General features: G+C 53.6%; 7 protein-coding genes across 7 annotated transcripts; 3 read left to right on the top strand and 4 right to left on the bottom strand.

Moving 5' to 3' along the window:
* Window positions 1-328: 328 nt before the first annotated feature.
* On the bottom strand, window positions 329-1,388 carry CABS01_16343 (uncharacterized protein; the record flags this gene model as incomplete). Its single annotated transcript, XM_060549674.1, has 2 exons — window positions 329-1,131; window positions 1,187-1,388. 2 exons carry the CDS (start codon window positions 1,386-1,388, stop codon window positions 329-331), a joined length of 1,005 nt encoding a protein of 334 aa, XP_060389482.1.
* A 1,127-nt stretch (window positions 1,389-2,515) lies between these two features.
* CABS01_16344 (uncharacterized protein) lies at window positions 2,516-3,088 on the bottom strand (the record flags this gene model as incomplete). The annotated part of the gene is made up of 1 exon (XM_060549675.1): window positions 2,516-3,088. The coding sequence occupies one exon, from the start codon at window positions 3,086-3,088 to the stop codon at window positions 2,516-2,518; it is 573 nt and encodes a 190-aa protein (XP_060389483.1).
* Window positions 3,089-3,157: 69 nt separating this feature from the next.
* CABS01_16345 (uncharacterized protein) lies at window positions 3,158-4,015 on the bottom strand (the record flags this gene model as incomplete). The annotated part of the gene is made up of 1 exon (XM_060549676.1): window positions 3,158-4,015. The coding sequence occupies one exon, from the start codon at window positions 4,013-4,015 to the stop codon at window positions 3,158-3,160; it is 858 nt and encodes a 285-aa protein (XP_060389484.1).
* Window positions 4,016-5,367: 1,352 nt separating this feature from the next.
* Window positions 5,368-7,102, top strand: CABS01_16346 (uncharacterized protein; the record flags this gene model as incomplete). The annotated part of the gene is made up of 2 exons (XM_060549677.1): window positions 5,368-5,691; window positions 5,786-7,102. 2 exons carry the CDS (start codon window positions 5,368-5,370, stop codon window positions 7,100-7,102), a joined length of 1,641 nt encoding a protein of 546 aa, XP_060389485.1.
* Window positions 7,103-8,985: 1,883 nt separating this feature from the next.
* On the bottom strand, window positions 8,986-9,968 carry CABS01_16347 (uncharacterized protein; the record flags this gene model as incomplete). The annotated part of the gene is made up of 2 exons (XM_060549678.1): window positions 8,986-9,347; window positions 9,956-9,968. 2 exons carry the CDS (start codon window positions 9,966-9,968, stop codon window positions 8,986-8,988), a joined length of 375 nt encoding a protein of 124 aa, XP_060389486.1.
* A 1,605-nt stretch (window positions 9,969-11,573) lies between these two features.
* On the top strand, window positions 11,574-14,072 carry CABS01_16348 (uncharacterized protein; the record flags this gene model as incomplete). The annotated part of the gene is made up of 1 exon (XM_060549679.1): window positions 11,574-14,072. One exon carries the CDS (start codon window positions 11,574-11,576, stop codon window positions 14,070-14,072), a length of 2,499 nt encoding a protein of 832 aa, XP_060389487.1.
* A 3,643-nt stretch (window positions 14,073-17,715) lies between these two features.
* CABS01_16349 (uncharacterized protein) lies at window positions 17,716-18,060 on the top strand (the record flags this gene model as incomplete). Its single annotated transcript, XM_060549680.1, has 1 exon — window positions 17,716-18,060. The coding sequence occupies one exon, from the start codon at window positions 17,716-17,718 to the stop codon at window positions 18,058-18,060; it is 345 nt and encodes a 114-aa protein (XP_060389488.1).
* Between the last annotated feature and the right edge of the window lie 4,205 nt (window positions 18,061-22,265).

The following is a 22,265-nucleotide window of genomic DNA, read 5'->3' on the forward strand; positions in this document are numbered from 1 at the left end:
TCGGTCGACTGAGAGGCCGCACCTGGTCATAGTATGCAGACGGCTGGGTACCTCGCAGTCTGGCACCCCACCTTAGCCCAAGAAACACAGGGGATCAACCACCTTGCCGCCCGTCCCGTACTTGCTCCCAACCTGCCAAGCGATAGCCCAGCCGGGCTCAACCGGAAGGGGCTTCAATTTGCAGCGCCTCGATGCTCGAGGAGACGACGCATGCGGGGACATGCGCTGCGTGGGATAACGTGAGAAGCATTGCGCACGATCCACTTAGTCACGGAAAGACGTTGAGAAGGGCTTTAGAATGCGCTGGGTTCTCGAAAAGGCCAAGAGCCTAGACGCTGTACATCTCCGGCCCCTCGTCCAGGAAACAGCCTTTCACAGCCCTGATCGTGCGGATGTCCTGCTCTATGCCCATCTGGCACCGCTCCTGCCGAGCTGCATGCCACATCCCAACCAAGCAACTCTTGGTCCAACTACCCGCCCTGACCGGACATACTGGAGCCGCCCGAAGTAGCGATAGCATGCCGTACAGGGTTGCCTGAGGCTGACCGAGCTTAGAGCCGAAGATGGCTTTCTGTTTGGCCCACAACCAGTTGGGACACAACGTCATCTGGCCCTCATACTCCGCACACTGCACCAGCAACGAGGCGAACATCACAAGGCAGATCCACGTCTCCAAGTTCATACCAGCCTCATCCAGGAGCTTCTGGAATGGCTTGTTTTCCGTGCTCCCTTCCGCGCCAGTGTACTGGTCGAAAAGGAAGCATTCCCAGCGGTCCCCCTGATATCTCAAACCACCGAAAACGGGCCCGGTTCCTCGTGAACTTGACAGACACAGTATATCGGGTAGGTAATCCGAAATCTGAGCTGGATGAAGGTGCTTTGGATCCCCTCGAATCGAGCGGCGAGGTGCCAACGCGATTTCTAAGACTTTCCTTAAGCTATCCTCATTGTCGGAGGCGCAGATGAGTTGCGTAGAACCATCTCCTGCTTTCATGTCCGCAATAACCGTTCTTGCATTGCCGCGCACGTGGACCACCTGACGAGAGTTTTCGCCAGCGGTCAAACTGATGTATGTTGTCCCTTGTCCGTCGATGTCCACAAATTGTGTGGCTAGAACTCCTTCCATGTCATCTGTTTCGTCGAGGCATTTGAGCTTATGTAACTCGGTTGTGAGGTTCCTACATACCCTTGGACGTGCAAACACAGCATGGTTCCCTTGTGTTTCCTCCGTCAGACAGAATGCGAGTTTCTGCCACGGCGAATCGAAGTGGCATTTGAGCCTGGGTTTCAAGCTTGGTCCCGGCGTTGCGTTCCGACTTGTCCGGTTCAGAGGAGGTATCCTGCTGAGTCTGCCTTCCGGCGAACGGCACGAGAATTTTCTTGACCATCGTGTCTAGCAAAAGAATGCAAGGGAAGAACCGGCTGAATTCTGTGCGAGCGACTTGACGGACATACGTGCAGGCAGGATACGGGGCGGCAGGGCCGCATTTATGTACGTGGGCGAAAGGCTTGCGGGTGGTCTCGACCCAGTAGTCAGCTGTTGATGCAACCGGCGGGCGTGTGTTGGTTGGAAGCCCCGCTGTGACGAGTGCTAAAAGCTGGAAGAGCCTGCCAACCGATGGATGCCCTGTTGGTGCCCTCCCAACGCCGCAAGTGTCCACCCTGCTCTGTGGCAGGCCTTAGGGCGCGTAGAATGGCTGTGGTCTGGCTTGCGCTGGAGCTGCCGGGGGTTGTGCACGTATCACAGGCCTGCAAGTGCAGCATTAGCCACCATGAATGACCACCCTGTTTCTTTTTCCGTCGTACTCAAACCAACTTAGAAGGCCGTGAACTTATAGATTAGCACTGTACAACCATTCGCATTCCGGTACTGTCTTTGGCCGTGAACGATCTTCATTCGGTCAAGTGAGGAGCACTTGCTCGTTGGCGGCTACAGGGTTCACCTCAGCTCGCGCGCCTGGTAACCACAACATGGGTTTTCGTCCGAGCGCAAAACCACTGCCAAACACACAGACGAAAATCGCAAACCAACCCCGGCGGCAGCGGGAAGCCATGCTGCATGCCTTGCTTCCGAATGTGGAAAGTCAATGGGACAAAGCTATGAGCGAATCTCTCGAAGAGCAAATGACAGACGGACAACTGTCCCCATGGTCTCAATCTCATGAATGGAAAGCCTGATTGGAAATCGCGAGGAGCGGTAATGTTATCGCAAGGCCCTTCCTTCGGATAGGAAAGGGTAAGACGCGGGTCGCATGCGAGGCTACACCACCAGGGGTTGGGGGGCTATGTTAAGCGCTCCTTTGCAAGGAGCGGCTGGTGATATGGCGGATGCACTCCTAATCGCAACACACAGTAAGAAAAGCTGGACCTTTATCAAAAACAGCCACAAAACCCCATGGCATGCGCTCAAAAGTAGCAAACAAAAAGAGGAACAAAGCCGGCAATTCGTGGATTTCCAACCAACTACCCGCGCTCGATGATGCACAGTCCTTGGGCTTGAGATCTCCGTTGACACTCATCCACGGAACACATCGAGCTTCATCCGGCCTGTCAACAGAGTCCAAACCCAGAGACCGTCGACAATGAAAATGTCAACAAAACTGAATACAAGACTCCCACCAAACACCAGGCTGTGGTACGTCCACGCCCGATCGGCCGAGAGCTGGGCCGTCTGGCACACAATCGCCCAAGGTAGCACGTGCAAGAGGTTGCGCGCCAGACTCTGCCAGAGATACCACTTCGGTCGCGTAGCCAACGGAATGGTCGCCAACATCGTCGACATGGCATAGAAAAAGTAGCACCAGTCAATCGTCCGCCACATCATCGCAGTCACGCTGGCAACTTCATCCGAGCCGCTGAGATACCGCGCGAAGGGTCGTGCGCCGAAATACGTCAGGAACAAGCACACGGGCACCTCGACGGCGATAGCTATAGCGAGGGAGTTGAGGGCTGGTCTTGTAATCTTGCGGATGGTGCTTCTTCCTGCCCTTGGCTGCGTAGTCTCAACGCCGATGCTCCGTCTCCAGGCGCCCCATGCGTGACCAACATATGCCAGGGACGTCTGTTCCAGGGCCTGAATGGGAACCATGATAAGACCCCACCGAATGGTATTAAGATGCTCCACGCTGTCGCATATGTCGAACCCATGGAGACGATGTTAGTAACCAGCCAGAGGTAGAGTGCGTTGCGGATCGCCGACTCGACGAAGGTCAAGGAAGGCACCGGGGCGGAGAAGGATGAGGAGTGCCTTCGCACTCGGACGTGTCGTCCCGCCTTCATCGTCATGCCCACGCCGGCGCTTCTGAAAGCGAATGGTGTTGCTCCAAAGAAAGTACGCAAGGCCGAGAAAGGCGGAATGGATCCTTGCCTGCATGTTGACTGTCGGCTGGTGCGACCCGATGTGGACCTTGGAAATGATCAGCAGATCAAGGACGATATTGACGGCGAACTTGACAGAGCTGATGATCAGCGGCACGTCAGGACGGTCCAGTGCTCTTGTGGCTGACGAAACAGCAGTCTCGATGCCACTGCTGAGCGCGCTGAATGCTCCGATGCGAATGTAGGTGATGCTGACGACGCGGACCTCGGCCGGCACGAAGCCTTTGGCAAATGTTTCCGCGCCGGCGACAAAGGCGATGCTTATGATGAGCCCCATGACGGACTGGAAAGCAATGAGGGTATGCGTCAACTGCAGCCTTTGCGCCAAGAATCGAGATGCCCTGTCGCCGATGATCACCCATGCCGCGCGTGGAAGACCTTCATTGAGAAGCTCGGTGACTACATCGATGTAGGTGTACGCGTCCGTAGTGACGACGAGGGACGAGTCAATGTTGGCGACCCAGAGCTTGGAGAGGGTGCCATAGAGGGCAGGAAGCACAAAGGCGGCAAGATTGAAAGCGAGTGCGCCGTGATAGGTACCCCGGCGGCATATTCGCAGTTGCTCGGGGACGACGCTGCTATCCCGTGGGCGTGACACGGGGCGCACGATTTCTTCGGTGTCGTTTTTGGGTAGCATCATGTAGTGAGTTGGATTGGTTGCACTACCCAAGAGAAATGCACTTGCACGTTTGATGGCTGGTAGCCTCATGTTTCATTCTTGGGCAGGGCAGTCGTATATGGTTTTGGCGAGTGTATGGGGAACACTGGCCAGCGTTCGGGTGTGGGCGAACTCTTGCGGGTGCACGCCGTTGCAGGAGGCGAATGGGATCGGCGTAGGATTTAGTCGTTAGCACAGTAGGAGGGTATGCCAGCCGCGCCGCCTGTGGTGGCAAAAAGTCGTCTTTCAGATAAGAACCTGGCAAAGGATTGGTATCGCCAAAGCTATGTATCGCACAATGTCCATTGGTGGTCAACAAACAGGCATGTGATGTGAGTGTCTTCATACATGCAGCCTCGCAGAGCAGCGCATCGCCTTACACATGCTGCGAAATCATCGCTTCCTTTGATGCAGGCGACGTACACAACACAAGATGGTCGCGTGCAATCAAGGTCGGTATGCCGTCAGACGCCCGAAGATGTTCCAACTATTGGACGAAGAAAAGCCCCCAACCAGTTGCTGCGCGGCGCTTAAGACCGGGCGGGGCCGGAAAACGTCGGCGGACGGGTGTGCAGCTCCGGTACCCGGTCTTCACACTAGGGTTCAAGCTGTTAATCGCGGCCAAACGCTCAGCCAATGTGAAGAAAATGGGGGAATCGCTGGTCTTTGAACGATAGCGGGCAGGCGTTCAGTTTGGAGCCTGCTTGGTTGAGGCTCACAAACCACCTGAATCGTGGTGGTTCGCTGACAGCACGCCCGACTGGTGTTGTCCTGCCAGGGCCAGGGCGGGCATCCACATGTTTGGTCAGCTCTTGCCCAAGTACCTCCGACCATCATGCGAAGCAGGTAAGCATACTCAGATCCCACTGTGGAAGTATCGGTACAAGCGCCGCAGTAAGATTTGCAGGGTACCACAGTACACGCGACGTTCACTTGTAGGCTGAGCTCGGGTTACAGGCATATAGAAAGAGCACGCAGCCCAGCAAGTTGCGTCCGCCTCAGCTAGCAGGTGTTCTGCCATTCCAGACTGGTGCAGCCGTTCGTGGGTTCTCGGTCAACATCCTAATCTTGATTTGCACGGTAATGCTAGTCGTTAGCCAAACCTACAGTTTTGTCGGGAGCGCTTGAGAGACGGATCCTCGGCGATTGGCTGAGTGAACCCATCTTCCCCTCACGACCACGTCGGGCATCCATGCACAATCCCAACATATGTATGAGAAGAGAGATTGCTTTTGAAGTGAGCGAACATCTCGCAAAACCCTTTAAGGGAGAACGGCGCCAGGCTTGATCCATATCGAACCATCTCACGCGCGCGCAAACTGGGATCGATCATGTCGTTCAACTTTTGGACACCGCCGCTAAAGGCCGACTTCCATCGAGTCCTTACGTCCATGCGACAGCTAACTGATGTTCCATCGGAGCCACGAACTTATCGCGGAGGAAGAACATCACAATCTGACACCCACACCCTTTCTATTGAGGATGAAATGCAATGTGCCGATGCCATCGCATTCCTTGCGCATCACAAGGAGGGAGCTCAATTCGTTTCTACGGTGACCTTGCGTGAATGTCACGAACGGCTGCGGATCGTCCTTGCCGGCAACACAACACCATCATCAAAGGTCCAGGATGAGCTCGCGAAGGTAATGGATCATGTAAGCACGCTCAGCAAAGAAGGCATGTCTCACAAAGGGGCCTTCATGATCAAGATCTGACATCTCTGCAGGCGGTTCGAAACGTGCTGTCCAGGGGAAGCTTCTCGAGATGGTTATCCGCTTGAACAGTAGTCGTATTCTAAGCCGGCTGCGGCCGACCTGGGTGGCACAACCTCGCCACTTCACAAGACGACAGATGTCATTGCAGGGCAGAGTACAGACGTGCATAGTCAGGATCGAAAAATCCCTACAATCCACTGCGCAAATCACACAAGTTCTCGAACGACTGAAGGGCTTAGGGGACACCCTAAAACTCGTCGAGCACCCTACAGAGCCCAGTGCCTTGTTGGACGCCATTAAGACCATTGTCGAAAATTGCGCGCAAGTGGCAAGCCTGGGCAGCGCTAACTCGGTCGAGGAGCATCTGAAGTCGTTGGGCGTTGGAAAACGGCTCGCCGAGAGCCCAGAGATCCGCCAGATTGACAAGTTGGCAAGGTACTTTTTCACATGCAAAGACCTTACCCGTCTCGCAAAGAAAACCCGCTATCGGCACTTGTTTGGACATGTCGAGGTTGTGGCTTTGGAGTCACCCGCAGGCATTATCCCTCCAGGTGTTGCTCAGTACTGCTTCGTGCACGCAGAGGTTCAACAGATATTCGACTTGGAACGGCAGCCACATGTACCAGCGCCGCGGGCAATCGGATGCAGCAAGTCCGCTTCCTATCTATGTGATCTATTCATTCGTATGCATGGGGTTTATGTGGTGTCGCACACCCATGGTCGGCTTTACGAGGAATGGACGCTGCCAGACGTCGACTGGATGACCGCTAAAGAGACAGAGAGGTTTCGAAGCGTGATAGATTGCATGACAAGGGACATGGGAGAGGCGATTCAAAGGCTCAAAGTCGAGAGACGAATCGTGTATTGCTATCCTCTTGAAAGTCGTGCATGTCTGCCTTTGTCCAGTGGAGCCACCTCGAGCCTGACTGAACGACTCACGGAGGTTGAGGGGAACGTGATCCCAGCGCGGCATGGCAATGTTGAAGACGCCATGCTACCAAGGCGCCATTCATGGCCGGTCATGCTGTCACATTTCGTCAAGATCACGGAGCTAGAACTACCGTGGCATCGGTACGCGTTGGTGGGACAAGGGCCGTTACACATCCAGATCGACAGACTGTCCCTTCATATGGAATTTGCGTCGACAGCGACTGGGCTGCTTTCGGTTTATCGTCGACATGATGGCGCCCTTGACGAGGGTAAGATTTTGAAAGCAGCCGACATCCCCATGGACTCAAATCTTCTTATCCGGGGCTGTCGAGCCACGGGGAAAGTGGCATTCGGCATCTCACTCAATGCCATTGTGGTGGTTCAGATCGAGTTTGTTTGGGATACACCTTCACATCAATAAGCTTTCGCTCCGTGAGACTTTTGGGGAATGGCTCTACGGGAAACAAAAGTTGACAGGGTTTTGACATGTAAGGAAGAAGCTAATGAGCCCTTCAGACCTGATGTTGCAACAGTCGTAGTGTATTTACGAAACAGTCCGATGATCTCGACATAGAGCTATTGGTTATGAGTAGTAATTACGCAGCTGGAACCAGCTTTTTCGCGGAGGCAAAAGGCTCGACTCAGCACGTCGTGAAATTTGCGTAGACTGACCTGGCGTTCAGTATTGCCTTGCGACGAAGCACCCACTGTCACCTTTTGCCGCAAAATTGAAAACTGGATATGTAGGCACACTCTTGATCCTTCATCCCGTCTTGCCCGGTGGTGTGAGTCTGGTCAATCGTGTATACACAGCACCTTCGAGATGGACGGCCGCTAGCATCAGCTTTCCCTGAGACTTACGTGGATGTCGTTCACACATTCCATCCGTGCACGTTCGGAAAGGACTGCAAATGCGCATCTCAGATTCCACGTGAATGAAATCAATGCAAAGGCGGATACCCATGGGTCCAGGCCAGGCCATAAGCTGCCATGTCCTTCCTTCACAGATGACCTGATCAGAGTGGCCTTCCACACGAGCTTACATTTCTCTCTCATTACAGAGCATCGATTCGCGTGCTCTGCACGTCGAGGGTCGAGGAGCTTCCTTACCATAATAGTCATGATGCCGTCCCGCTGTACTAGTGCGTCTTACAGTCAGAAAACCCCATCGGTGGTTTATCAATCGCTGCCTTCGTAGCCATCAGAAGCTGTACAGCGGCATTCCTCTGGCCGATGTTAGATCTCTCACGATCTGCGGCTGCAATCTCAAGTATCCGCAGGATGTTGGAGTTCATGGCGGCTTGAGAAGGGACAATGCCAACCTATATCCACGTCGTAAAGCTTCAAGACATGTGACTAGAGCTGCAGGAAAAGGGCCCCAATCCCACTACGCTATATTCAAACACTCCATGAGCAGCAGGGTGTGTTACTGGCGCAACGTATCTCTGTACAACAGCGCCTCGATGCACTATAAGCAGTCATAATGAAGGAACAATCCTTGCGGAATGAGGGGATCATCTGGGTGTCAAAACGTTTGGCAATATGTTCTCAGTTCTGTCTCCACGACGGCTGACTTTTATTCTCCAGGATCGTGCAGCTCGATCTCTCCTGCCCTTGTGTCACGCAGAAAATGGCACGCCTGCTCGTCAAAGTCTATCTCCCTCTTTCCCTGGAGCTAAAGAGGGATGCTGGTCGGGTCGTGGCGCTGGGTGAGGCACAAAAGTATCTTGGACAATCTGGTTGAAGCCGAAGGTTCACGGCTTCGTTGTTGCAGCCGATCCGTCATCAGGATCACCTTGGATGTTAGATCTCTAGATCTCTATAGGAAGTGACAACATCACCGAAGCTTTCAGACCTGTGCAACATTGGAATCGTTTACCATTTGGCGTCTCTCGATCGGCCGTGGACTCCATGCCGCCATCTCGTCGATTCCCCGGTTATCACAACTGCACCAAGTAAGGACGCCAGCCTAGTTGACGATGCGAATTCCGCTGCACCTACCGAGACAGACGTTTTGGACTTATTCCCAGATTCATGGCTTTGCGTACGGGATAGAGCCTCGATTTGGCACCCAATGCGCTGAGTGAAAGGTCATGAATTGCAGGAAATCCACGGATCGTCTTTGTCGGGGTGCGTATGAGCCAACAGCCATCGGATGTCGTTCTTGGTTCACATGGAGACGAGGGGAGGGCAGTGATGGCTGGGCGGAATGCAAAGGTGCGGCTCGCAGAGTCGAAATGGGGGAACGCTGCGCACCGTCAGGACAGCTTCGCGGGCCAGATACGCGCATGGTTATAATCGGCCCTACGATATGCTGCTAGAGATACTCGAACCTGTGAGGACGAGGTCGCGGTTGATGTTACGTTGCGAATCCATTACGATGTGGCTGGGGCTTATCGTCCAAAGGGCGATTATGGTGCTTCTACCCATGTCGCCCTGTCTCGCCGCCATCGTCAGTTTTCGCATAGCATCGACCGCAATCCTAACCAATGACTCGTAGTTGCGCTGTTCGCGAGCTTCGACCGAGTGGGTATCCCCCAATGTTTGGTCCTCACGTTTTTCATCACTTGCAACATCCTTTGATGTCGTTGACCGGCCGCTGGGTCGGTCCGTGTCAGGGCCATGAGTGCGGATCAGAACAGATTCGGGCTGATTAGATGAGTGTCCTTACCATCATGTCAGCATATAATGAGTACCACAGAAGCCCGTTCCGAGTTGGCGACGCTCTTTATGCCGTCCTTTTGTGCGAAGATTCGCAGTCAATCATGGGCTGGGATACATCGATCTGCAGACATGCGCAACGGGGTCATTAAGATCGACTCATGCATTCGACAACAGCGAATTGCAAGACCAATGTCCGCATTCCCAGCTGGTAAAGTATGTCTGCTGAGCACGGTCCACTCAAGACTCGGAAATAAAGGGAAAAAACCACCTTGGGTTGTGAAGCGTTGGTATGTATCAGACCGGTTGCTTTGCGCGACCTCCCACTAATCCCCGCTAATTCAAATTGAACCAGCCTGGCGGGGGAGTGTGGTGCGGCTGCGACGGATAAAGGTCGTCGACGCTCTGCTGTGCTTGACGCCGACCCCGACATGGAATGCAATTCCTCTTGGTCCCATGCTGTAAGTAGCCGCCGAGACCCTTGGCAGTCGCTATGACCCTGCGAGCACCAGGATTAGACCCTGCGGATGCCTCCGCGGTGAGGAGCAATCCCATAGTAGTGATTGGCGGTTGCAACTGGCCAACGATTGGTCGTTGACCAAGTGGTGCATACCATTGGCCAGCATGTTGGTGCAAAAATGTGTCTCGGGCCGTTGGTTGGTCGTAATCACTGTCACAACGGCTTGACGCCGCCAAAGCAGGTTGGGTGCGCTATCAACAGGCATACTACGTAGATCACAGGCACAATACTAGGCGGACTAGTGTAGGCGCCCGAAGGGCCATCTTGTGCCAGAGGCCAGACTTGCTTCACAATAAAACAACTCTTCCTTCCTTTTTTTTTCTTCTTTTTTTTTGTGGCTTGGTCGATACGTGTGTGTGGCTTGATCGTCTTTGTAACTTCACGACTCGTCCACGAGTACCGGTTCACCGCCCAAGTACCATCGTGGGAAACTTGCTACAGTCTTGCGTACGGCAAGATCCGTCCGGGTGCTGACGCTGCGAGCGGATCTTGAGAAGCTAATCTCACAGCTGCATACAAGTTGTAGCCGCACCTGTTTTCCTTACGGCTGGCAGGCCTGCCTAATTAGGGCTAGGTGTATTTTCCACCAACCCACTGTGACCCTAGTCAACCCACTCTCCGTGTCTGCCTCTGCCCATCCTGGTGATAGGGGTTGACATACGACGGTACAACGGGCTTCACAGTGCGCCGCTTTTCGCACCGCTGTGCATACAGGGGTACGCAAAGTAGTCTACGCTTACCTCTCTTCCACACGTCTGGCTAATCACCAGGAGAAGGCGTTATCGATTAGGGTGGCGTCTACATCGTCGAGTGGTTGACAGTCCAGCCAACGGTCACTGCCGCCCTTCATTTGCGGTCTTGGGTACTTCCTGCCGCCGAGACTCAGCAACGTGACGCAGGGATTAAAGTGGTGATTTGGCGCTGCCTTTGCCGTCACAGAGATAGGCTCAGGCCGTGTCCCCGAGTCCGTTTGAGTTCGTTTCCGGGCCTGTAACAGCCAAAGTCTTGCTGACACTTGCTGCTGCTCCTTTCCGCGCTGTCGAAGGCCGGCTATCCACGCATTGCGGCCAACCTCCAGCATCCCTCACGAAATGTGCCGAGTCGCAAGTTTCGGCGACGTCGAACAGCCGGCCGGTAGGGCAAAGTCACATTGGGCTTGTCGAATACACAGAGGTGCTTGACTGTGCCGGGCGCCATGGACAGGCTCAGCTTGCCGAAGTCTTCGGCAGCACGGAGGCCTTGCCATGCTGGTATCTGCCGTGCTGGTGTCTGATAGAGTAGGCCACTGTAGACATGCCTCGTTAGGTAGCTGTGGCCTCGAGCAGACCAGGTGCAGTGCGTCACTCACAGGCGGAAGCCCAGCCATTCAGCGGCTGATTCAGAATCATGTGTAGGTTATTCGTCCTCCCGATACCGCTGCGGGAATTCCTACGTATCCATGATTCCATGGTACTACTGTACTACGCTTCATGCTCCAAACGAAGTCACTGGGACCTCATCACCGTGCATAAATAGTGGGCCAGCCCCTCAAGTACGCCAGCTCTCCACAAGCACACCCAAAGCCATTATGCCGGGCCTTTCCTTGCTTTGTATAAGTACCCATTCCTTCTCGCCGTCATTTTGCCTGTGGGATTTCTGGTTCGCGTTGCTGACAACTGGCTTGTCTATCAACCGCAACCACCAACGGCTACTGTAAACAACACAAGCGACAATGCCCACGCTCACGGATAGCTCTACCAGCTGGGTCGAGAGGCAGGTGAGCCAACTCGACACCGTGTGGGCTGACTTAAGGGTAATCCAAGCCGAGCTCGCTGGTTATGGGGATGTGAACAGTGCTATCAAATTGGTTCGGCTCTTGAAGCCTTCGGAAGATCACCCACTGAACCAGCTCATGAAACGGTTCGAACCATTGGAAGAAAGGTTGCATAAGAAAATCGACTGGACAAATCTGGAAGAATGGATCAAGAACGCGCAAAACCAGCTACGCGAAGAAGTCGAAAGGTTGGCCTGGATGTACCAGCTGCTGAAGATCAACTTTTCGGAGTTGGGGCTCGAGGATGCACATACCGAACTCTTAGAACACCCGCTTTGGCGTTCGCTTGACCGTCTCTTCGGGCCAAACTGGCAAACGCGATCGTCAGAAATGCACCGCGCCATGGGCATCGACTTAACATCATCCAATTCGATTCCTATGGACAGGGAACAATTCTGGCGGGCTGTTTCCCGGCGTGAGAAGCAGGTTCTGCAGGATCTGGACAAGCTCGAACTGAAGCAGGAATACCTACCCGCCTTTCGAAGGAGCTGGGCAGGGTTGAGTACGGATGCTAGGAAGCAGGTTCTCCTGAAATATCAGCTTCCCTGGATCCAAAGTGCTCATATCTATGCCTACCTGAAGGGGCCCGAAGACGGTCGTTCAACTGCTCTTCATCCCTATCAGCCATTCAATTGTGTTGACCTCTCGGAGAGCGACGTCCTACCATCTTTGCTGGAAACGCGGTGCAAGGTGCCACCGCAACATTTCCTTCGCCTGGATGGTCGTTATTCGACCTTGGGTCTTCTTGCAGGGCGGAACACTCCCATCGCGGTGGAAGGAGTATTGTTCTTGAAGCTCCACAACGGATCTTCCGGTGAGGCGGGGGCGCGTCGGGTCTACAGAGATACTGTCTCCGAGCTCGCAGATCACGAAGCACTAACATGCGTTAATCCGAGCGTTATTACTCCTAGCGTGTTCTTCTGGCAGCTCGAAGCGCAAGAGAAGGTCTACCGGTTCCTGGGCTGCTTGGCGGACACGATAAATAACACGTCGAAGGCTCAAGTGGGAGATGAGCCGTTCCCGGTCGACAATGGTGACGCTGAAAGAACCCCTCTCATTGATCGCTTCTCCCGGCCCAACTATCTTTCCCACACCATGAGTATTAATCTGGAGGATATGGGAGATGTCATCAGAACATCACTTGACGAAGCAATGGACCATTTGCTGCAGGCTCGCCAAGACGCAGACGCCTGGTATAGCGGGCTGAAGGGATTGGCTAAAAGCAGCGGTAAAAAAGAGCTGCTTACCATACTCTTCGGCCGCATCGACATTTTGAGTGCTTTGGACCAGTCCATTGGAACCGCTATTCAACAGACTAGAAACCCTCTGTTGAGTGACGCAGACGACGACATACAGATCGCAGCATCCCTCGACATCGCTCTTTGTGCCGCGTTCGAAGAGAGATTGCTCCATTTCCGATGGATCAAGCCACCGCCGCAGAGAACACTCACCACGGTTGGCGATCGGCTCTTGGAGATGATCATACAAGATGATCCTGTCCTTCGGTCTATGGGGTTCTCGGAGGTGATGAAAACCGTAGAGCGAGAAGCGTATGGAACAACGTCCTTCCCCATAGCGGTCTCCCAAACCCTCAGCGACCTGCACGTCATGGCTGTCTGCTTGGAGGAGATAAGCAGCCATCATCCGTCGATCTCTGACTGGGTGCAGTATTCCAGGGTGGCCGACTCTCTACACGCGGGACAGACCGGCAGGCGGCGGCCCTGGCTGGAAATCCTCGACAAGACGGTCGAAGCAATGGAAAACGCCGACGAGTTTAATCTAACTGAAGGGCATAGGGTTTTCTGGCAACGACTGGACCAGCAGATGGCAAAGGTATCACAGAACGACCAAAGTCTCGAAGGCATATTTCGCAAGATAGAACAAACAATGCCGCTTGGGTCTGAACAGCCTGTGTCAGAAGTTCCGACGGATGCCTTGGTCTCTATCTTCAGGAAGGCGCCTGGGACGGCAGCCACCGCGACTCAACTCAAACGAACACGTCGGAGAGGGGGACGACACCAGACTCCCAACCCCAGCCGACCGACCGGGCAGTCGACCCAACGGCCCTTATGCAGCTCATTCCCGCGTCACTTGCCACATACCCAGCTTGGAGAATCGGACTTTTGGCTGTCGTTACAAGACGGCACTCAGCAGACCTTCTCCTGGGATGATCTCTGCAAGGCCATGTGCAGCCTCGGATGCAGCATGGAACCAGCCGGTGGTTCGGCCTTTCGCTTCGTCCTCCGTAATTCCAAGGGCCAACGAGACTTTTCAATCGTCTACCACAAACCGCACAACGAGTCCGGCGAGACAACCCTGAACCTGGGCCAAGCCCGACGATGTTGGCTGAAGAGGCTCGAAAAGTGCATCAACCGCGATCGGACTGAGGCCACTTAGACAATGTCGATGACGGTGACGCCGAGACTGTCAGGCGACTCTTTCTCCGCCTGCAAGGCGATCTGATCGTGAGTTGCGGTAAGGGTCGGGCCGCTGCCGTTGACGACGTCACTGACATGCCTTGGTATGCCTGAAGCCTCTGAGGTTTTGATGGTGCTGTGTATGGCTGAGCTCGCAAGGATTGGCGAAGTTGCCTTCTGGTTGCCAAGCGTGGTTGATCTTGCGGCAAAAGTTACGGTCAACTCTGGTTTAGAGTGTTAACTACGTACGACCGTCGACGCACTCAGAGAGCGCATGCTCACGGTCTAGTGTTCAAATATAATGATCTTATTCGTGTGTTTATCATCCTCTATCGACCTGGTATGGTCATGCAACGTTGCGAGTAGCAATCTATACTTCGCTTCCGACACAGATCCGTCCCTCGACCGCGAAGAAATGGCTCACCCAAAATCCAGGAAGTCTGCGGGTCGTGGATAACAGATAATGTAGCACCTACGTTTTCTGGAAGTTACGGTTATCTGTCACGTCGCGGTATCCAATTGGGTTTCTCGCCAGGATGTTTTCCGCAACATCGTTAAAGGCCGGATTATATAGGTTGTCCAGCAGAAACGCAATGCTGCATCTGGCCCTTGTAGTGACGGCAAGTGATACCCGAGCGCGTCCACGTCAAAGCACGCAAGGCCCAGGACTATTGCCTCGAGGCAGACTCACAGCAGCCTTTCCGCCGTCGTTCTTTGAGCATCCGTAATTCCACCATCCGATGCCCCGGAAGCGCCCAAGGAAATCGTGCACGGCAATCCCGACTTGGGTTGATCATTCTCAGCATTTGGTCCCCAGTGACGATCGTCGGTACAATCGTCACTGGGTCGTCCTTTCGCCATTAGGCTTGGCATCAACACACTTTCGAAATAGCTGACGCATCCTTTCTTGACTAGATAAGCGCGCCGATAGGAGTTTGTTTCACCCTTCCGCCAAATTTAGAGGCTAGGATTTCCTGTCGGTAGCCGCCCATCTTCGCTCTCCATTCATTTGAGGACCTCTTCGAGCCCGTCGAATCGGTTACGGTTTCGACGACTCTATTGCTCGCTCCTTCAATCTTTCTGGCAGCACATATGTAGAGGAAACATCATGGCGTGCTAAGAGGTGCAACAGAGCTCTAGCCTGCTCGCGTTTTGAGACAAAGACGAATTCAGTGCCCCGACATCGGCTGTGAGGCGGAGACTATAGAGGGCTATGAACCTACTCAACGTGGTCCTAACATTATGTCCAGAGCAAGTATGACGGGCTCCATCTTCTATCTATTACCATCTTTTCCGGGGTCAATACCGAATCGCCCGATACCGGGCCGGGAGTACTTTCACCTACCTTTGGCGAACCCGTAGCGATACAAACAACTTTAATGCCTGGCGAGGTCTATTCCTGTGTTATTCTGGCATTGCTACTAACGACAGCGGTCTTCTGGCACGACGCTTGAGGTACTGTCGCACGAGAAACAGCGTGAAGGCATAGCGGCGATTCAATCTCATTGTTTGTAAGCACAAATAAGTTGTGGTCTTACCACCCAAACCGGAGTGGAAGCCTAATGTCATTCCACTTCCTCTTATTCTCACGATAAAAGCAGGACAGCCCAGAGTAAAGCAAAGGAAGTCGACTTTCGCTTGTTGTCTAGGGACATACAGCGACGCCCAGGGAAGACCAAAGGTGTCGTCCTTCCTCAGGGTTGGAGACGATTTGGCACCTCCTGGGACGGGACAGGGGCAGGATATTACAAGACACAATGACGAGCACTATACCGGCAACTTTGGTTAGTGAACTGGACAGGTTTTGCATGAACCCAGGAGCTGCGATACATAGATCCTGTTCGAGCATCCTATGTACAACAGAATTCACCACTTCCTGCGTCATTGTTGTGATACGCCCGTTGGAACTATTCAAAGTCAGTCGAAGCGGGGCATTAGGTCAAATCCACAAGTGGACGAAACTAAGAGCGATGATCTTGAGAAGTTATCATGAGCTAGAGAGAACTTGGCCATTGATCTTCTCACGTAACTGAGGTCCTATCATACTCCGGAGCTGATCGAAGAATAATGGGTGCGCGCGTAGAAAAGCAAGCTCCCTTTGAGTGACATCCATGCCTTGTCGTAGCCGACTTTTGATCATCTGAACTCTGGTATCAGAATCGCATTCTGCCGACACCACTACTCTTCTCGGCGGCCTATGTTGTTCGAGGCCCGGCGGATATTTTTCGAGCTCTGCTAGTATTTCCGGGGGAAGTGTCCTGGTGATGGCGTTGCTGTGATCACATTAGTGAGCTGGAACCTCGATTGTGAGCTGTTCACACTGACAAAGATTGCCCTGTCCATTCAAACCATAGAAATCGAGGTTCCTCTGAAGTAACATGATCAAGGAGGAAATAACAACGCTGATTGTAGCAGCCAAAGTTGGCGCGGTGATTAAGCCATCGGTCTAATTTGGTGTCGAAGTCTCTGCCCCAGATTTCCTGGCAGATACTGTTCTTTAACCGTCTCAATTTATCGTGATAATCGCGACCGGGAACGAGGTGGGTTTTTGTTTGGATTAGGATGCGATCGAAACGTAGCGCCATGCTTGTAGGGAGTACATCAGAGTACATCAGAGCAAAAGCAACAGAGGGGTTCCAGCGGGCTTAAGTACGGACCTGTCGCAACATGACTAATCATTCGTCTGATACACTTATCTAACTCATTGACATGGGCCAAGGTCCCACTTTCAGTCCCACTAGCTCGCAAGCTCAGTTTTCTGCATCCGATGATGTTGGTGGGGTTGGGAGATGGGCACAATCGTCGCAACGACTGTCGAAATCCTCTGTCTCGTGATCGCCCTCATGATCGTAATTGTCCCATTCATTTGAGCCTTCCTCATTGGCGCCAGGATGGCTGTCCGCCCACTCGTCGCAAGCATGGAGTGTCTTGAACGTCAAACAGCCACAACTCCATCGCCGCCAGAGTTCTATGCACATGACGATGTTCTACACTTGGGTGAATAAGACGGTATGCTATCAGACCCTATTCCTTTGTTGCAGACGTACCTGAGCGCGCTTGATCGCGGAGTGATTGCAAGTTTTCTGTCAACGTTGACAATTGATTTATTGATGGGACTCTCCATCGTGTATGAGGAAGTGTCGACGCAAGTGGTGAGAGGAGGTAGCTGCCTATTTTGAATGCCACATGCCGCGCCACAATTTACCTGGAACGCAACAGGTTAAAGTGGATCTTGTCCCACGAGGGTACGCTGCGAAAGGGGTTAAATGACGTTTAGACTAGCTGGTGCTTATTGGCCCGAGATAACCTGGGTCAGCTGCGACAGAACATGCGGATTAGGAGACTTTCAACAGACTAGTCCGCTGAACGATGCGCCGTGGCGATTGACATTGCGAAGCCCCAGGTTGCTGGCGGGACTGGTCCACTGAGTCGGGCCCATCAGCTCAAAAGAAGCCCTGGCGCCCGTACAATGATGGACAGTGGCGCTGGCAGGATCTCGTCCAGAAGACGCACCATAAAGGATTCGAACATCACGCATAGATCTTGCCAGGTACAGTTGTGATCATACGTCACTTCCTCTCTCGCAAATATTCTCAAAGTTTGAGAAGCCGAAAGTTGCTGTGATGGGCCTCCGCAAACCTCTGGTAATGGCTGTTGCGGTTGGTTTGCAAACCAAAATGTGGGGTCGGCATGGTGTACGACAGTGCGAGGGGCAGCGTGTAATCAAGAGCTACTCCAAAGCATCCACAACCAGCTTTCACAGCAGTCACTCTCGTACTTCTGATTGTGGTCGCATGTACACAGCCAGAACGACTATGGGCCCGGCTTGTGTGGGTCAAGTCCAAAAAGATGAAGTGTGTTGCCAAGAGGAAGCAACATGTATGATCAAATATATACTATACATGTTTCTCCACAAAGGTTTGGAAAACTGGTGTCCGCCCTTCCATGAATCAGGTATGTACGTGTGAGGAGGCAGGGGTCCCTTGACAAAGCTGCTACATCCCTTTCACAGAATCCCGAAGTGGCTGATTGAACAAATTGCTGACAGCTGGCCATCATAGTACACAGTCAGCGTGACGGCGCCTAAACCTGCTGATGGTGTACATTCACAGTCAACAGCGTCAGCAACAAGCGGCATTCTCCAACTTAAGCATCGCGTTAAAGAGAAATCGTCCATTCCGAGCTGCCGTTTCATCCACTCGGTAAGCAGCTTACGGCACTGGCAATCCTTCTGCCTCAGCCCTCGCTCTGAGCACCAATTTGCTTCGTGGTGTCCTCCATAGCGTCGTTGCGCGTCGAGCTGACAGCGCGTTCCGGAGTTCGAAAAGATTTATATAGGTGTGGGGAGAACCGTGATGACCCGGATTTCAAACCTTGGGCTGGCCTTCTCGCTCTAATCTCCTCGTACTTTGAGCTCTCCTCTCCTGGATTGCCAGCTAGCGGTGCCCTATTCGATCTCCGGTAGTAGCACGACTATTGTCCGGTTCCACGCTCTACGGCATGATCACTGGCGTGGACGTCGCCTGCGCACTTTTTCGGTTCTCAGAGCCTGTGCGGTCCTTGGAGCCATCACGGGTAAGTTGAGTGTAGCGAAGGTTAAGGATGCTTTAGTGTCTGTCGTCAATTCGAACAAGCTCCGAGCGCTTAAGTGTGGGTCGGTCGATCCAACCACTAAAAACTCAGGGTTGATCGAAGATTGGCTGACTGTTTGACTCGACTGCCGAGTCTGCCTTGTCGAGGCAAGCTGTTCTGAATCGGTAACGCGAGGAGAAACGTTCTGAATGTGACGTCACAGTTGAGTGGATTGGCAGGCTGGTAGAGGCCGAGATCCTTTAATCACAACCACCACCACCTCGGATGAAGTGATGTGGCTGGTGCCCTGATACAAGGCCTGCTCGAATGTAGCTTTCGAGTGAGGAGAAGTTGTTCATGATGGGCAGTGGAGAGTGTGTAGGGATCAGGGATCAGCAAAGTCACTGTTTGACAGATGCGTTTGAATACTACCATCTTCTTCAACCTTGACGGCGCCAAATTTGGATATTCGGAAACCACAAAAACCCTTTCAAGGGCGGCCACTACTTACTTTTGTGGGACCATCCACTCTGATGTTACGGGCGCTTAGCCAGCGATCATCAGTGAAACAAACTCGGACTAGGGGGGTCACGGGTGCAGTCATCGTGGGAAAGGAACGTTTGTCGGAAACGGGGTACGCTCCCTCGCAACAGTGCTCTACTGCGTAAGCTGGCACTCTTCCCGAAACCTTGCTGAGGCTTTAGTGCGCGCGGTACGTTGGAGCCAACAAAGCTTAAGCCCCGGAGCTACTGGCCTCTGCATTCGCTAGAACGGGCCTGCTGTAGAGACCCGCCGTCACGGGCGCTAAGCTAGTCGGGCACGCATAGCAGCAGGGAATGAACGGAGCGGCTACTACTCCGTAATGCAACCTACCTGTCCCCTCTCTTGGTCAATAGTCCAAGGGGGCTGGCGGCGCGATTCCCATTGATGGAATCCTGCATTGACCAGGCGTTCCAATAGGACGCGCCAAAGTGCATGTCCTCACAAAAGCTGTGTTGGCGCATCGGCGCGCTGAGAGGCATCTCCTTCTGCCTTTACATATTTCGGGAGGTTTCAACGGGACGGGCAATGTCCTGTATCCAGTAGTATCAAGACTAACAAGTGACATAGAATCTGAAGGACCTTTAATGCGAGACGCCAGACCTGATCCTTGCGCACATGGCGTGCCAAGAGAGGGGTTGAGATGCGATTGCACTCCACTTCCGCTGTTCAGATGAGTTGACGCCCCTTTGCGTGTATCAGAGCTGCGGGAGCGCCCTTTGAATGAATGGTTTGGAAGAACCCCATCGCCAGTCGCGTCCACACTTACGATATCTGTGGAACCGCCGGCACTGCAAAGGTCAAATATTGACCAGCAGCAGTCAGTATACATTGTTAAACTCGTGGAAGCGAGTTCACCCGGCATTGGTGCTAGTACCAACTTCGGCGTTTCGCACACGGAACGCATTTCTCCAGGGTCTGTAATCATTCACGGAGTACACCCTCAAGCCCTGCGACGCGCCGATACACTCGTACAGCTGGGATGAACAATACAAAAAGAGACCGCGTAAGGTGTGCTTTGCGATTGCTCACAGCTCATGCGGGCGCCGTCCAACCGTTCTCAGCAGACGACTGTCATCACCATCGCCGTGGCGCAGCTATCAGCGCTACGAGGTCACCATTTCCCTGTTCTTTCGACTTCCCGGGAGGTGCTTGCAGACCGCACATTGGCGGAACAAGCTACCGGCTGCTGTACCCGACCCACAGAGCAGTCGATACAGTACGGCGAGACAAAAGAAAAAAAGCCGCTTCGCACAAGATGGACGGGTCGAGCAGGCTGACTCCATATTATAGCACCCCTGCCGAGAGGCAGAATGAACATTACCTGTAGGATCAACCTCACCCAGTACTCGTCGTGTTGCGGCTAAGGTAAGTGCGAGCGCGATCCATTCCTGCTCGCCATGAGTTCACATCAAGCAAGTCACGGGCAGGCGTTTCGGTGCAGAGAGCCAGATGAGACGCACATCCCGAAAATGCCGAACGCTGTCCTCTGGCCTGTTCCACCTTCCCTGCCTCGCCAAAGAACACAGCCTCACGCTCATGAATGTGCAGAGGCCCTGCTTGGTGCTCAAGTCTTACCGCTCAAACGATCGCTGTTCTACGTCCCTGGTCGAATCGGACGTGGCAGACTTGAGCGAATCACTCTTTGCTCTCCTGAAAACTACTAGGCAAAGATGTCTACCCGTTTCGCACAGAACGAACTGGGACTTCGGCGGATGGCATGGAATGGCGTACCGGAGCAGGGGTGGACGAGTACCTTGCTGTAACGATCAAACGACCCTGGTTCGTCGCCATACGACGCTAGCGTGTGCGACATACCTACTTCGAGCACGAACAGTGGTGCTGGCGTGTGTATCCCCTTGGTAGCTTGCTCAGTAGGGTCGGGGACACTGGAACGGCTGGTGGCAATCTATCGCTGATGACGAAGCACGAATCGTCTCTCAGTTATCGCTAATCAATGGCGCGCGGATCATTGGCCATTTCGACGACACATCAAAGTCGGCGAGCGCAGTCTACCAACATGACAAGCCCAGACCGTAGAACTCGGGTCGACGGTGCATCGACATAGCTGGGCATGACGGCCATGCATATATGCGGTGTTGCCTGTCGTGTCGTCCCTCCAGGGCGCCGCTGAGCTTCTTCGCGCTGCGCCTACCTTGGAAGTGAGCTGGGTCAAGTTAGGGGTATTTCTGTAGTCCACCCTCATGGCTTTATGCCGGACCACAGGAAAGAGACGAACTGGTGTGGGCTGCTACGTACTGTATAGTCCTCAGCCACCCTAGGAATTCCCGATGGGCTGTTGTACCCGGACATGTTCGTTGAAGGTGGTTCAAAGGAAGTGCCCCAGATTAGACTCTTCATCGCCGCCATCCCACATGCTCCCCGCCGTGTACGACGCTCATCATCGACCTTGGGGAAGATTCATTACGCACGAGCTGTACGCAATAGACAGGCCGCCGAAGACCTCTGCTGCCTGATTCCGTCAAGGATCACGCGCTGCCCCTGGTGCGGCGTAGAAGCATCTTGAGAAGCAAAGCATCTTGGGGGTTTAGGCAAGCGAGCAGATGGCACCGATATCCTTGTCTGCGGATGGCTGCGGGCGCGTCGCTGCTTCTAGGCCCAGTGATGCCCCGCTCAGCAAGCCTCCATCAGCCATCCCGCCTCATCCGTCGCTGTCTCTGACTATTTCCTGTGTTACGCAAGGCCGCAGGGCCGGCCTTTTGCCGGGCATGTATGTCCATGGTCATTTGCGGCCAAGGGATCCAAACCTTTTTTCTCTTCTTCTCGAACATCGGGTGCATTACGCACCTCAATTGAACAATCTGCACGCGTAAAGCGCACTGCGTGCTAACGAGACAGTGACTGCCACCGTTGACCAACGGCCGGGTCGACGGTTGGGGTCATGCGGACTGCAAGTTGTCAAGCTGAGCAACTTGAATGCATGGAGACAGCTTCCGCCACGTAGCCCGCCAGCATTCGCCCCAAACTGTGCAGCCGTGCAGCTGATATAAGTCAGAACTAGGCACCGTGAGCGCTTCATGGCGGACCTCAGGAAGGCTAA

Source organism: Colletotrichum abscissum (assembly GCF_030869225.1).
Source record: "Colletotrichum abscissum strain IMI 504890 chromosome Unknown Scaffold_92.1, whole genome shotgun sequence".
NCBI classification, from domain to species: Eukaryota; Fungi; Ascomycota; class Sordariomycetes; order Glomerellales; family Glomerellaceae; genus Colletotrichum; species Colletotrichum abscissum.